We start from the raw sequence: 16,899 nt of genomic DNA, 5'->3' as shown, positions 1-16,899 counted from the left end.
GTGCAACGTTTGCCATGCGGCAACACTGTACTTGGAAGCAGAGGGGAACATAGAATCCCTTTTTGGAAAAAAGGGTCCTAAGTTCCCCGGTTGTGGGGAACATGTGACCCGGGGAACATAGGGATGACCCCGTTGTAACATGAAGACGGAATATTAATTTTGTCCACCAACAAACCACAGACCTGGGTGATGTAATAAATAACAATTGGCTGATGAGAATTGTATACAATTAACCAACAATAAGATAATACACTGATAATGCATTGGCAGGTAGGAAAAATTAGTCTAATGCCTCTAAAGTTTTGCTCTGACTTGAGAGGGTTTTTTTGCATCACACAGGTAGGCAATGGCCGCATTCGTGATGGCGAATTGCTGCTTTTGCAGTAATAAAGTTTGTTGAGGATGATCTATGGATTAAAATAAGCATGCATGCAACAACGGGATGCAGAATGCATGCTGCGCTCTGTGTAATTTTGTTTGCACTGCCTGCTCCCCAGTCACTTTTTGCGCCAGACATTTTTCAGTTTCGTTTTTCATGAGGAGAACCTTCAGATTGTTGAGAATCCATCCCTTCCTTGGAGATTTTTAAAATGACTATTTCAGATCAACTTGCCCGTGTGTTAAAGTAGGCTACTCTTGTAGTTTATCTGGCAGCTGTTCAACTACCATAGCTGATTCAGTTTTTGTGCGTAATATGACAGAGAAGCAAACACAACCATGAACAAAAACATCTTTATTTCATGTACAACAACTGCATATAAATATAGCATAAGTCCTGTCCGGCTGAACAATATGAATAATAAATGAACAATAATTACCAATAGGCTAAATGAACTCATCTAGCCTTATGTGATGCATATGATGACCTGAACACTATTTTGCTGTTTGCGGTAACTGGTAAGACTCTTGACCGAACTTTCCCTTCTACTTAAATTCTGTGTTTATTGCTTGTGTTGAATTACAAAGCACATTCCGTCTTTGAACAGCTATCATAGCCTATAAAACTTGGCCCAGGTTTTATAATAACTGCTGTATATACCTATAATTATTATTACTGGTACTATTGCTACTGTCAGTTATTATTGTCTTATTGTAATGTCTTACATTCAATTTTTATCTTATCTTTCTGTCGACATGTTAAATGTTCAATGTTAAATGTATTATTAATCATTTACTGTTACCAGTCCATCACTGTTACCTGTCCTGTCTTGCACTTTATGTTAGTCTGCAAAATGTCAGTCCTCCTGTGTCTTGGCGTGGTATAGAGAAAAAGTAATTTCATTTTCTTTGTATGACTTGTGCATATGAAGAAAGTGACAATAAAAGCTGACTTGACTTGACTTGTTGTGTCTTGTGTGCTAGTTTCAGGAACGTGACGACACGTCAGACATGCCTGCAGTCCTCAGCCGTGAGATGAGCCGTGAGATGAGCCGTGTTCCTCCAGATCTCGTGTCTCTATTCCAGCTCAAGAGGCTGTCAGTGCAACTGGTCGACTGCTGCACATCTCCAGATCAGCAGGGAGTCAACAGCAAAGACGTCAAAGATGGAGGACAAACCAGAAGGGGTAAGCTGAAGATGCAGTGAGGTTGGACATTGGCACAATTGTTGTTTTTATACACTACTCATAGTAGATTTGAAAAGGAACAAGATATACTATAACTGCAGACTGTCAGTGTTAATATACACGTAATGGTATTTACATCCAAATAAGGTGGTGAACAATGTACAAATGACTAAAGTTTCTATATGTGCCTCCCCATTTAAACCCAAAGTTCAAGAGTTTGCCGTAGCCCCTTAACGAGCGCCGTACCTCCAGTGGCACGCTGTAATAGACATTGAAATGTAACTACCATAGCACTACAATACTATGACACAACACAGGCCCTTTAGTAATGCATCACGACTTGGTCATTACCACACTGGTAACAACAAATGTATAAAGCCGCGTCTTAAGGGGTTAAGTGCAATAGGCATATTGAACACACACACACACACACACACACACACACACACACACACACACACACACACACACACACACACACACACACACACACACACACACACACACACACACACCAGGGCTTGACACTGGCACCTGCCAACCGGCCAAATGCTGGTAAAACTTAGCTGTGGCTGGTATTTCAGTGTCACTAGCCAATTTGGCAGGTAGCTCATTCTATGGTGACACATAGCTTATATTCTGCAAGTTGCCCCTTATGTATCAATTGTTTGTATATACAGTAAGTTCAAGAAAAAGATCAGTTACTTGCTTTAGCACCTCATCTTCTGAGGTTAGATGTACAACGTCATGAGATATATATATATATATATATATTTATTTATATATACATATATATATATATATATATATATATATTTTTTTTTTTTTTAATGTGGCTAGTGGAATAGCTGGATGGCTAGTGACTCGGGAAAACCAGTGGCCGGCAAGCGAAAAAGTTAATGTCAAGCCCTGGTACACACACACACACACACACACACACACACACACACACACACACACACACACCTTTTATTTTAATTTTTATTTTATTTCTTCTTCACCCTTCTTCTGCACACTTGTTTTGCAACGGCCATGCATGTCATTACAAGTGACACGAAAGTGTCTCTATGTACATGACAAATAAATATCCTTGAATCCTTGATATGTGGCATATTAGCGGGCCTCGGTCCTGGGATGCTTTAATACAGTGATTCTCAAAGTGTGGTCCGGGGACCACTAGTGGTCCGCGACAGAGCTCAGGTGGTCCGCGAGGGGATTTCTACTTTTCCAAGATAAGCTACCAGTATGCTATATTTGTAACATTTTCATGTTTTCAACACAACAAATCAGGCTTATAATGTGAATAAAAAGTAAGTGATCTGCATAAAATTAGCAGTGTCAAATTAGCATCCATCAACTGCCAATTCAGTTGACAGGTGGTCCCCGATAATTTTTTAGGGGGACAAAGTGGTCCTCGGTCTGAAAAAGTTTGAGAAACACTGCTTTAAAAGCATGTATCCATCAAACTTTCCCTTTTAATATTTGTTTGCAAATCCTTTCCACTCAAAATACAGCCTGAAATCTGCAATGCACAGACGCCATTAGACACTGGGTTTTATCCCAGTTGATGCTGTTGCGGGCCCTCTACTAAAACATTTTTTCAGCTCCTGCTTATTCTTGGGGTATTTTCCCTTAAGTTTTGCCTCCAGCAAGTGAACTGCTTCCTCAGTTGTTCTCAGGTAAGGTGACTGACTAGGCCAGGGGTGGGGAACCTGTGGCTCTCGAGACGCATGCAGCTCTCTGGCACCGCCCTAGTGGCTCTCTGGAGGTCTTGCAAAAATGGGTGAAAATGGGAATATATTTTTTATTATTGTTGTTTTTTCTTAGGTGGTAAACATAACGCCAACATGCTTGCGCTGTAAAAATATGACACTATGTAGTTGTTTATATATTTAAAATACCGCCTATTCCTTCAGTTCTGCCGGCAGTAAGTGAAATGCTTCCTCAACTGTACTCAGGTGAGGTGACTGACTAGTCACTAGGCCATGGGTGGGGAACCTATGGTGTGGGGTCATTAACTAGTCACTAGGCCATGGGTGGGGAACCTATGGTGTGGGGGTCATTAACGAGGCCATGGGTGGGGAGCCTATGGTGCGGGGGTCATTAACGAGGCCATGGGTGGGGAACCTGCGGTGTGGGGTCATTAACGAGGCCATGGGTGGGGAACCTATGGTGTGGGGTCATTAACTAGTCACTAGGCCATGGGTGGGTCATTAACTAGTCACTGGGCCATGGGTGGGGAACCTGCGGTGTGGGGGTCATTAACGAGACCATGGGTGGGGAACCTATGGTGTGGGGTCATTAACTAGTCACTAGGCCATGGGTGGGGAACCTATGGTGTGGGGTCATTAACTAGTCACTAGGCCATGGGTGGGTCATTAACTAGTCACTAGGCCATGGGTGGGGAACCTATGGTATGGGGGTCATTAACTAGTCACTAGGCCATGGGTGGGGAACCTATGGTGTGGGGTCATTAACTAGTCACTAGGCCATGGGTGGGTCATTAACTAGTCACTAGGCCATGGGTGGGGAACCTATGGTGTGGGGTCATTAACTAGTCACTAGGCCATGGGTGGGGAACCTATGGTGTGGGGTCATTAACTAGTCACTGGGCCATGGGTGGGGAACCTATGGTGTGGGGGTCATTAACGAGGCCATGGGTGGGGAACCTATGGTATGGGGGTCATTAACTAGTCACTAGGCCATGGGTGGGGAACCTATGGTGTGGGGTCATTAACTAGTCACTAGGCCATGGGTGGGTCATTAACTAGTCACTGGGCCATGGGTGGGGAACCTATGGTGTGGGGGTCATTAACGAGGCCATGGGTGGGGAACCTATGGTGTGGGGGTCATTAACGAGGCCATGGGTGGGGAACCTATGGTCTGGGGGTCATTAACGAGGCCATGGGTGGGGAAGCTATGGTATGGGGGTCATTAACGAGGCCATGGGTGGGGAACCTATGGTGTGGGGGTCATTAACGAGGCCATGGGTGGGGAACCTATGGTGTGGGGGTCATTAACGAGGCCATGGGTGGGGAACCTATGGTCTGGGGGTCATTAACGAGGCCATGGGTGGGGAAGCTATGGTATGGGGGTCATTAACGAGGCCATGGGTGGGGAACCTATGGTGCGGGGTCATTAACTAGTCACTAGGCCAGGGGTGTCAAAATCATTTTGGTCCGGGGGCCGCATACAACCCATGTGTACCTCAAGCGGGCCGCATTAGTAACATAATCGCTAAAAAAACGTAAAGCAGAGGATTAGTGTTCAGTACTATCACGTTTTAAATGTGTTGAATATGTAGAAAGCAATGCAATACTGAAAATCCTATGCAACATTTCCTTGACTTCATTCATTCATTGCCAACCGTCAATGAATTAAATATGGGACCGTTAATTTTTGCAGGGGGTCTGGGGGTTTCCCCCAGAAAATTTAGTATTTCTTAGATGTAATTTCTTGCATTTTCACGCATTCTAACGTCCCGTTTCCAGTTTCAGCTTAATAGGAACCAATACAAATCCAATTATATTTATGAACCTATGGTCTGGGGGTCATTAACGAGGCCATGGGTGGGGAAGCTATGGTGTGGGGTCATTAACGAGGCCATGGGTGGGGAACCTATGGTGTGGGGGTCATTAACGGCCAGTGAGGCCGTCTCATCAGGCTCCCGATATAATTTTAATGTTATGCAGTTTCACATGAAATATGATATATTTTGTAAAGCACAGAAATTACATTACAGGGTCAGACTAGAGAGTTGCAACAGTGAGACACCTCTGAAAACACTGGCCAGTGAAAGACTGTGTGGTCCGATGATCTTCTCTGTGCCTCGGTTTGATTGACGAGACCTTTGTGATGAAGTGTGTAGCGTTTTTGAGGTTGTTTATAGCGGGGAAACATCAGAAAATAATATTTACAAATTGGCCCCGCCGTGATGCATTGGCTGCGTCATTCACCAAAAAGCTTAAAATAAGCTAACTCCATAACGGCGCGGCATTTCCCGGAATGGCTCATCATTAGATACATTTTGGGGCATGGGAAATTGATGGTGAAACTTTCATTTTACGCCGGAACTATCCTTTAAGTTTCAACGTTATTAGTAGAGATGGACGATAGATTTCGGTCCACTAACATATCGGCCGATATGGGCTTTTTAAAATATCAGCCCGATATAATATTTTCCCAATAAAATATCGGATAATTGAATGAAAACGCGGGAACTGCGTTCAAGCTGAGTAGCGACTTTTACTTAATATTTTCATTCAGGTCGGGTAGGCGAAACAAGCCTGTGACAGAGATTCTAGGAGTATTATTGTAGGAGTATTATCAAAGATTCTTTTAATTCATAATGGACCGTCTTTGGTATTATCTTTTTTTAAAATAGTCCATATCCTGGGTGTGATTGGTCTTTGAGAATTGTATGGGCCCTAGATAATACTCTCTTTGTATAGATGTCTTTCAAGGCTGGCAGAGGTTGACAAATACAGCGCTCAGCAGAGCGCACCATCCTTTGTAGTTCTTTCTGTTCACGCACTGTGGCATTTCTGTACCAGGTGATGATGGACCCTGTTAAGATGCTCTCCACTTCTGGGGAGTAGATTATATCAATATATTACATTAAATATGAAAATGTGAACATATCAGGTATCGGTATCGGCCCTGAGAAGCAGGTAATTATCGGTATCGGTTGAATTTTCTTAATATCATTCATTTATTTGTTAGTAGTGCATAAAGTGTGCCAGAGTCGCATATAATGACGTTTAGATCTTCCATGATATAAGTTTTGGTGTGTCCAGTATACGCGTATCTGGCCTGCATCAGCCACACAACCCCCAAACGGACTGTATTCTTCAGTTTTGGCGTGTCTGGTTTGCTGATCATTTTGGGGGCTAATCAATTTGTTGTGGCCTGTCTGGGCAACACTTTCACCTCCTTGTTGACTTTGTTATTATTCCTAAAATTATGATGCTGCTAAAATAAAATGTTGTATACAGACAGGTTGGAATAACATTACATTACATTACATTAAATTGCACTTAGCTGATGGTTTCATTTTTTATTCAAAGCGACTTACCGTTATTATTTTTTAGGGTGTTGGTTACAGTCCCTGGAGCAATTTGGGGTTAGGTGCCTTGCTCAAGGGCACTTCAGCCTTGGATGGAGATGTAGGGAGAACCCGCAACCCCTTCTAAATACTGGTTTGTCTGGAAATTCATGATGATTTACTATTTTTGTGTTTTCATTCTCTTTTTCAGAAACAAAATCGCTATTGCTTGGGAGACCACCACATGATGGCTCTCTCTGTGGAAATGTTTTCTCTGGGAATGACTATTCAATTCAATACCAGCACAGTGAAATTGGAGCGAAGACCCACCACTGCAAATTCTGTGGCAAAACATTTCCGCGGGCACAAGGGCTAATTGTACACCAGCGGATTCACACAGGAGAGAAGCCGTACCACTGCAATCTGTGTGAGAAAACATTTTCACAATTATCATCTCTAAATTCACATCAACGCATTCACACAGGAGAAAAGCCTTATGACTGCAAAGTCTGTGGCAAGAAGTTTTCACAATCAGGAAGTCTATCCGAACATCAGCGCATTCACACAGGACAGAAGCCCTATGCCTGCAAACTCTGTGGCAAGACGTTTTGTCAGGCAAGGGGGCTAAGAAAACACCAGGTCATCCACACAGGACAGAGACCTTACAAATGTGAACTCTGTGGCAAAACGTTTTCATGGACAAGACAGCTAATTATACATCAGCGGATTCACACAGGAGAGAAGCCCTACCATTGCAATCTATGTGACAAAACGTTTACACGATCATGTCAGCTAAAATCACACCAGCGAATTCACACAGGGCAGAAGCCCTACAATTGTGAAGTCTGTGGCAAGAAGTTTTCACACTCACACAATCTAAAATCACATCAGCACATTCACACAGGACATAAGCCCTACCACTGCAACCTGTGTGACCAAACATTTTCAAGTTCAGGTAGTCTAAGGACACATCAGCGTATTATTCACTTAGGAGAAAAGCCCTTCTCCTGTGAATTCTGTGACAAAAAGTTCGCAACTGGATCTAATCTAAAGGTACATCAGCGCATTCACACAGGAGAGAAGCCCTACCTTTGCAACCTGTGTGAGAAAACATTTGCACAGTCATCACAACTAAAATCACACCTGCCCGTTCACACCGGACAGAAGTCTTACCCCTGCAACCTGTGTGGCAAAAAGTTTACATGTGCAGGCAGTGTGGCCACACATCAGCTCATCCACACTGGAGAAAAGCGCCATGAATGTGAACTCTGTGGCAAACGATTCTCACAGGCAATCCATCTGAGGAGTCATCAACTCACTCACACTGGAGATAAGCCGTACCACTGTGAACTGTGTGACCAGTGCTTTACATCGGCACATAGTCTAAAGATACATCAGCGCACTCACACAGGTGAGAGGCCCTACTCCTGCGATTCATGTGGAAAGAATTTTTCAGTTGCGTCAGCTCTTAAGTGTCATCAGCGCATTCATACAGGCGAGAAACCCTACCATTGTGTAGTATGTGAACAAACCTTTACACATGCTTCAATTCTAAGGAACCATCAGCGCATTCATACAGGCGAGAAACCCTACCACTGCAAATTGTGTGAGAAAACGTTTTCCCAACTATGTCATCTACATGTACATCAGCGTGTTCACACGGGAGAAAGGCCGTACTCCTGCAACCTGTGTGAGAAACGTTTTTCACAGTCAATTAGTTTGGAGAATCATAAGCGCATTCACACTGGAGAGAAACCTTACCACTGCAAATTATGTGACCAAACGTTTAGACAGTCATCAAGTCTAAAATCACATCAGCGTATTATTCACTTAGGAGATAAGCCCTATAACTGTGATTTATGTGGTAAGAACTTCTCAACTGGATCTCAGCTAAAGGACCATCAGCGCATTCACACAGGCGAGAAGCCCTTTTCCTGTGATGTATGTGGTAAGAAGTTTTCACACAGGAAGTGTCTAAAGGATCACCAGCGCATTCATACAGGAGAGAAACCCTACTCCTGCAATGTGTGTGACAAAACATTTACACAGTCATCAACTCTAAAATCACATCAGCGTATTCACACAGGTGAGAAGCCCTACAACTGCGAATTCTGCTGCAAAAAGTTTTCAACTGGATCTATTCTAAAGAAACACAAACACACTCACAGAGGAGGGAATTCTTATTCCTGCAAACTGTGTGAGAAAACGTTTGCAGAGTCATCAACTCTAAAGAGACATCAATGTATTCACACAGAAAAGAAGCCGTAACACTGCAATCTGTGTGACAAAATGTTTACATATGCATCAGCTATAAAATCACACCAGCGAAGTCACACAGACGAAAAACCTTATGACTGCCTAGTCTGTGGCAAGAAGTTTTCACACTCAGGCAATCTAAGAACACATCAGCGTATTCACACAGGAGAGAAGTCCTACGTTGTGAACTCTGTGGCCAAGAGTTCTCAAGTATTAATACTCTAAAGACCAGGGCTCTAAATTAACTTTTTTCCTCACCAGCCAAAATGTCTAGTAGATGCTAGTTTTATTGGCCAAGCACACACTCACTAATGAGTCAAAGTGGCTAGTAAGTTGGTCTTTTCTACCAGCCAAACTGAAATTTCACCAGCATTTGGCCGGTTGGCTGGTGTTAATTTAGAGCCCTGCTAAAGACACACAAACACATCCACACAGGAGAGAAACCGTACCAATGCAACCTGTGTGACCAAAGATTTACACAGTCCTCAGGTCTAAAATCACACCAGCGTATTATTCACTAGGAGATAAACCCCACAACTGTGAATTCTGTGGCAAGAAGTTCTCAACTGGATCGCAGCTAAAGGAACATCAGCACATTCACACAGGCGAGAAGCCTTACACCTGCAAACTATGTGAGAAAACGTTTGCACAGGCATCTCAACTAAAGAGCCATCAACTCGTACACACAGGACAGAAGCTGTACCCTTGCAACTTGTGTGATAAAAGTTTTTTTGGAATAGGAGGGCTAAAGAAACACAAGAAAAAACACACTTGAGATAATAAGTTGTGCCACTGCCAACAGTTTGGCAAAGACTCTTCAGACTTCGTTCATCTGAAATAACACCTGTACATTCAATTTTGTCAGGTTTTTCTTACCGTCTTTCTTAACAGAGACTGTTTGCGTAATGAAAAGCTTTATTTGGATATGTCCAACTCTATATCCTTTGAGAAAGAGCCAGTTCAATGGTCACAGACTTTCTTGAATATCTTGCATGTTGCATGTCTTATTTTAGAATACAGTCATGATTTTGTTTAGTTTCTCAGAGGGGCAAATTTTATGTCCCTTTTTCACGGAATAGGAGAATTATAAATATAACCATTACAGATGGGACCGGCGTCTGCTTTCCTAGACAAAGCAAAGGACATTCAACACATTACGTTATTACTGTTGTTACTGTTATTATCCTGTTTGTTTCAATTTCAATTTATTTGTTTAGGGGGAAAGCCCCTTGAGATAGGATATCTCGTTTTCGAGGGGGTCCCCAGGATTTTCTTATTATTATTTCGAAACTTTCCATGCAGAGTAACCCTCACCGTTCAGAGATTTTGTTTGTTTACAGTATTTTGATGCTTTAAAGGTTTTTAATTAAAATGTTTAGATTTGGAAGTTTTTTTTTCGAGAAACATCGAGATTTCGGGGGGAAAACGCCGCTTATCAATGAATCGTAAGTCGATCGATAAGGCTATCAACTAATGATTAATGAATTAATCGACAATTTGCAATCCTAATTTATAGGGGTGGGAGTTTAAAAAGCAATGCTTCATCCCATTCCTTTTCGGATGCATTTAGGGGGTGTAAGTTGATTTCTTTTCCCATGTGCTGGTATTGATTGCCTTTTGTTTTTGTTTTGTTTTTACTTGGAGATTGTTGTTTTTTTTGCTCGTGACATCTGAAATGAAACCATCAAATCAAATCAAGGAACGAAGCCAACAACCTGAGACCTTTTCTATTTTACATGGAACCAAAGCGAAACCAAAAGCTTTTTTTTTTATAAGCGTTTCAGTTCCGGAACATAAAAAGTAATAATGGTTACCGGTTAAAACTGTTTTAATTACACTGCTAAAAAATTTGGTATTTTTGTTTTTGTTGGTCCCTGAGTGTCATAGCCTTGTGACTTGGTAATTTTGTTGACATTCGTGTTGAAAATCCTTCAGCTGAAAATAAACAACACATTTGAAATACTTGTTTTGAATTATTCTTGTTTTATTTAAAGGGACACTGTGTGAGATTTTTAGTTGTTTATTTCCAGAATTAATGCTGCCCATTCACTAATGTTACCTTTTTCATGAATACTTACCACCACCATCAAATTCTAAGTATTCATTATGACTGGAAAAATTGCACTTTTCATACATGAAAAGGGGGATCTTCTCCATGGTCCGCCATTTTGAATTTCCAAAAGTAGCAATTTTTTGCTGCAAAAATGACTGTACTTGGACCATAATAGAAAATATGTGTTTATTACTTAGTAAACCTTAATGTAAAGACCAAAATTGGCAATAGGCAGCCCAGTTTCAATGAGCAGCATAGTTGCAGTACCTTTTTTGACCATTTCCTGCACAGTGTACCTTTAATGAAGGTTGTAACGGTATTAGATTTGGTTTAAGCTGGATGAGTTACAATGTTATAGTTAAGGAGACATCTTGGCGTCTTTCCCCGGCGGTCTGACGGCCCCCCACATCAACCTAGCCTGAAAGAAGGTTCCTTAGTTTGACCAGGGGGTGTTCACTCCCGGAACTAGCTACTAGCCACAACTGGCTAACCCTAACCCAAAGCCAAGTGAAAAATGAATGGGTGTCAATGGAGTTTTCTACTATTATAATTTTTGGGATTTTTTCAATCAATTTTTTTTGCCCTGAAATTTTAACATTCAATTCGAAGCTAGAAATAATAAGACCTCATTTGAGTATCGCCTCAATTTCTTTGTGCCTCTAGATTATTATATATTGGGTCACGGAGCTCAATTTATGAGGCCAAACCCATAAACATTAGCGGAATGCTAGCAAGTCAAATCTTCTGCCCTGCTGGAAAAACTAAACACCTGAAACATTTGACAATACAGCCTATTATATAACACCAGCCATAATGCTTACCAGGAATATTTTGTTGATGAGATTTGTGACTGGAAATTGCAGTAGCAATGTATTTAGCATTTAGCCCAATGGGCTCCCTTTTTCATTCCATACATTTTCCCACATGAAAGACTACCAATCAGACTGAATCTTCTCCTACTGTACATTCTAATGTCTCTGGTTTGACTGTATAAATGAAAAGCCCCCCCCCCCCTTCTTGTGCTCCCATAATCCATGCTTACTTTTTATTCAAGATCAACACATTTATATTCTCCCCACCTGATTTCCATGCCATATATCATTCAATACAACATCAATTTCTTAATCTGAAAAATGAACACTAAAATGCACTAAAAATGAGCACATATTGAAATGTGAATAAATGGTTAATCTTAGGTTGAGATGAGGCCACGATCACTTGTCCTCACCCAAACTGCTATCTAAAATCATCATCAATTTATTAATCTCGTTCCTGTCCTCCAGTCATATCCCCAGCAGATAACATCATAAATTAAAACACTCGCCCTAATCCCATGATAAAATGTGTTTAAAATAGGCCTCCCCAAATCAAAGACCCTCAAGTTTCCTAAAAAAAAGGAGTCTTGATTGGGCCTACTTAAAAATCACCCAGCTCTTCTCCTTCCAGTTCAGTTTGCTGTAAAGATGGACGCCCAAGTATTTGTATGAGGAGAGGAGAGGAGACAGCTTCTACAGGATATTTGATATTTGATATTTTATTAGGATCCCCATTAGCTGATAAACATATCAGCTACTCTTCCTGGGGTCCACACAGAAAACATCACAAACAAGACGTCAACATACAAAACAACATATAAAACAAAGAAAAGATAAACTTCTTTTCTTGGGGAAACACACACTAAAACAGACAAAAAACAGAACTACCTATATATAAAAGAAGAAAAGAAAGAAATATTTTCTTGATCATACACTGAAACAGACAAAAAAAATGTATAGGCTATATAAAATAAAGACAGACAACAATTAATAACTAAATGACAAAAAAACAAACAACAAAAAAAAACAGTTCATAAATGAGAAACCCCTAACACACAAAATAGTCAACAAAACTTGAAATTTGACCAAGATTACATCCTAAAGGATTATGTACAGTTGACCATAAAATGCTGCTTTATTTGCTTTTTAAAACTAACTTTACTTTGGGTTTTTAAAATATGTTCTGGGAGGGAGTTCCATTCCACCATAGCTCTACATAAAACAGTGCGTTGTTTTGAGTTTGTTTTTATAGTTGGTATTGTGTAGTTACCATTATTGGCATGTCTTGTGGGGTATGTGTGCAGAGTGGAGCTTAGAGTAAGACGTTCAAACAAACTGTCAGGTTTGCTGAATGTATTAATATGTTTAATAAAGGACAGAAGGGACACTTTTAATCTTTTGTCAACTTTAAGCCAAGATAGTTGGTTATGTAGGACATCTGTATTAGCTCTCTGTGTGCATTTAAGGGCAAGCCTGGCTGCTCTGTTTTGCACCCTTTGAAGCTTCTGAAGATTTGTCTTTGTTGTGCCTGACCAGACCACTGAGCAGTAGTCGAGGTGGGACAGTACCAGGGTCTGCAAGACCTGTTTAGTCAACTGAGGTGTTAAAAAAGGAGAACATCTTCTGACTACTGATATGTTCCTACCCATTTTTTGCACAAGGAGATCAATGTGTTCTGACCATGATAAAATACTGTCTAGGGTTTACCCCTAGAAGCTTGATTTCTTGCACCTGCTCCACCGCCACATTGTTCAGTGACAGGTTCAGCTGGGGTTTGGATCTTAATGAGTATTTAGTCCCAAAAACAATACTCTTGGTTTTTGATATGTTAAGTACCATTTTGTTATTAGTTATCCATTCATACACCAACTGCAGCTCTTTGTTGAGGACCAAGGTGATTTCTTCCATTGTTTGTGCAGATTTGTACAGTGTAGAATCATCAGCATACATACACACACAGGCACTCTTACAGACCTGTGGGAGGTCATTTGTAAAGATTGAGAATAGCAGAGGCCCCAATGATGAACCTTGCGGAATTCCGCATTGCATTTGCTGTGCATTTGAGAGACATCCATTAAAAAAAACTTTCTGCATTCTCTTGGTTAGATAACTTTCTATCCAAGCTATAGCCGATGTTGCAAAGCCATAACACCTGAGTTTATTCAGTAATATGCTGTGGTCGATGACATCGAAGGCAGCACTAAAATCTAATAGTACTGCTCCTATCATGTTATGTTGGTCGATGTCAGTTTGCCAATCGTCTGTCATTTGTGTGAGTGCTGTAGAAGTTGAATGTCCTTCTCTGTAGGCGTGTTGGTAATTACTAGTTAAATTGTTCAGTGCAAAGTAGGATTGTATCTGATTAAATACAATTTTCTCTAACAATTTGCTTAGAACTGGTAACAGGCTGATGGGACGGCTGTTTGAGCCAGTAAATGCAGCACGAGGATTCTTAGGTAGAGGGATTACCTTTGCCTCTTTCCAGACTTGAGGGAACCTGTTGCTATTAAGGCTTTGATTAAAAATGTGGGATACAGGGATGGCAATGTGATCTGCAACAATCTTCAATAATTTTCCATCCAGGTTATCAATGCCTGGTGGCTTCTCATTATGAATAGACATTAGCAGTTTTTTCACTTCTTCCACCGTTACTTCACAGAATTCAAAGTTGCAGTTCTTGTCATGCATTATTTTGTTTTGTATACATGAATACAATGACTCATCATTGGGTGATGACATTTCTTGTCTAAGTTTACAGACTTTATTCATGAAGTAATCGTTAAAATAATTTGCAATCTCAGCAGGCTTAGTTATAAAAGAGCCTTCCACTTCAATGAAGGATGGAGTTGGGCTACTATTTCTTCCCATGATGTCATTTAGGGTACTCCACAGTTTCTTCCCATCATGTTTTATGTCATTTAATCTTGATTCATAATATAGTTTCTTCTTCTTCCTGTTCAGTTTAGTGGTGTAGTTTCTTAACTTAGAATAGACTTGCCAGTCAGACATACAGCCTGACTTATTTGCTGTTTCTTTTGCCTCCTTTCTCTCTGACATGCATTGTTTTAGTTCATCATCAATCCAGGGACATCTAGTAGCTCTGACTGTCACCTTCCTGATAGGTGCATGTTTATTCATAACTGGAACCAACAGTTCTGTGAAAGCATCCAGTGCGGTATCCGGGTCACACTGCTTACTGACACTAGACCAGCAAATATTATTGACCTCATTAACATATGAGTCACAACTGAAGCCTCTATATGATCTTTTGTACACAATTTTTGGTCCAGCTTTTGGGACTTTTGCCTTTCTGGAGATGGCCACCAAGTTATGGTCACTAAAACCAACAGGAACTGATATCGCTTTTGAACATAGCTCAATACAGTTAGTGTAAATGTGATCAATACATGTGGCTGATGTACAACCGATCTTATTTATGAACACTCTAGTTGGTTGCTTAACAACCTGAACAAGATTGCATACACTGATGGTATTGTCAATTTTCTTTTCAGAGGACAACTTGGTACCATAAAATTAATATTCAGGTCTCCCAGTATGTAAATTTCTCGATTTTCATCACATGCTCTTTCAACCATATCACACAGTTTGTCAAGATACTGGCTGCTGGAGCTTGGTGGTCTGTAGCAGCATCCCACCAGTACAGGTTTTAGGTGGGGCAAGTGAACCTGTAACCATAACATTTCTACATCACATGACATGAGATCCAGTCTGAGTCGAACAGGAATGTGGCTTTGAATGTATATTGCCACAACCACCCCCATGCATATCTCTGTCCTTTCTGTGAATCCTATAGCCTGGTATGTCCACTGTGGCATCATTGAATGTCTGATCAAGGTGAGTTTCCGAGATGGCAAGGATATGAATACAGTCAGCTGTTAAAATGTTCTCAATCTCTTGCACCTTATTTCTTAAACTGCATATGTTTAGATGAGCTATTTTTAGCCCTTTCTTGGGAAGTGTTGATCGCGACATAGTGAGTAGTCAATTAAGAAAAAAAGGAAAATACCGCAGTTCACAGTTTGTGCGTGCGTGCCAGCGACTTACGGACCGGTGTTCTCTGCTGGTGTCTCCCCCACGACTCCTTCAGACCTCTGTGGAGCGATTGCAACATTCGCAACTCCGCCCAGCTTTTGGTTGGGAGGGTGGACAATAAGTTTATCGTAGCGAATGTAAGCAATATTGCCCTTTGCTCTTTCCGCCTTCATGATTGGGATGAGTTCCTTTCTTCTTAGCCTCACCGCCTCGGAGTAGTCCCTCATTAAGATAGATGTTAGATCCCCGTAGCTTATTCGCCCTCGCCATCACATCCTCCTTGTCCTTCCACCTGAAGAACTTGACAATGATCGACCTGTGTCGGCCTCCATCTGTCGTTTCGCCCATTCGATGGGCTCGTTCCACCTCCACTGCGTCCATATTCATTCCCAACTTTTCAGATAAAACCTGGCGGACCTTGTTCTCCGTGTCCTGCCAGCTCTCCCGTTTGGACTCCGGTATGCCATCAATGATAAGGTTATTCCTCTTAGACTGGGCCTCGAGATAATCCACCTTGCCATCGAGTGATAGTGCAGATTCACAAACAGTGTTAATGTCTTTGCGTGCGTCTTTACACATTGCGGTGATGTCGTCGTTTATCTTTTTTTGGTTATCCACCTGTGTTTGCGTGTAGTCCAGGCTCTGTTTGTACTCAGTGAACTCTTTCACCAGGTTATCGACGCGCTTGTTAGTCGTTTCCATGATCAGTTGCAGGAAGGATTTAAAGTTCTTTTCCTGCAGATCCATCATCTCTTTAAAAAAGGATTTCTGCTGTTCAAGCATTTCCGTGAGTACATTAACTGTAACAAATTCCTCATCAGCAACAAACTCTTTCCCCGACTTTTTCGGACCCATTTCGTGACGTGACGTGACGTGACGTGGAGATGATGACGTGGAGATGACCTTTGATTAAAAAAAAAAAAAACAACTGGGACATTTTTGCTCCTCCCAAAAACAATTATAAGTTCCTTGGTCTTAACATTTAAAATGAGATGGGCATCTTCACACCAGTAACAAAATGATTGATCCCAGACTGATATGCAGCATAGTTATCATTATTGATGCAGCCCACTAATGCAGTCATCTGAGAACTTCTACAGATGACAGTACAAAC

At 41.3% G+C, this 16,899-nt stretch overlaps 1 protein-coding gene across 1 annotated transcript; it reads left to right on the top strand.

Annotated features, from left to right (window-relative positions):
* Positions 1–3,637: 3,637 nt before the first annotated feature.
* Positions 3,638–9,639, top strand: LOC134445793 (zinc finger protein 658B-like). Its single transcript, XM_063194876.1, has 3 exons — positions 3,638–3,736; positions 6,996–8,694; positions 9,470–9,639. Exons 1-3 carry the CDS (start codon positions 3,638–3,640, stop codon positions 9,637–9,639), a joined length of 1,968 nt encoding a protein of 655 aa, XP_063050946.1.
* Positions 9,640–16,899: the final 7,260 nt, after the last annotated feature.

Source organism: Engraulis encrasicolus, chromosome 1, assembly GCF_034702125.1.
Source record: "Engraulis encrasicolus isolate BLACKSEA-1 chromosome 1, IST_EnEncr_1.0, whole genome shotgun sequence".
Lineage (NCBI taxonomy): Eukaryota > Metazoa > Chordata > Actinopteri > Clupeiformes > Engraulidae > Engraulis > Engraulis encrasicolus.
This window is presented reverse-complemented; position numbering and strand designations above follow the sequence as displayed.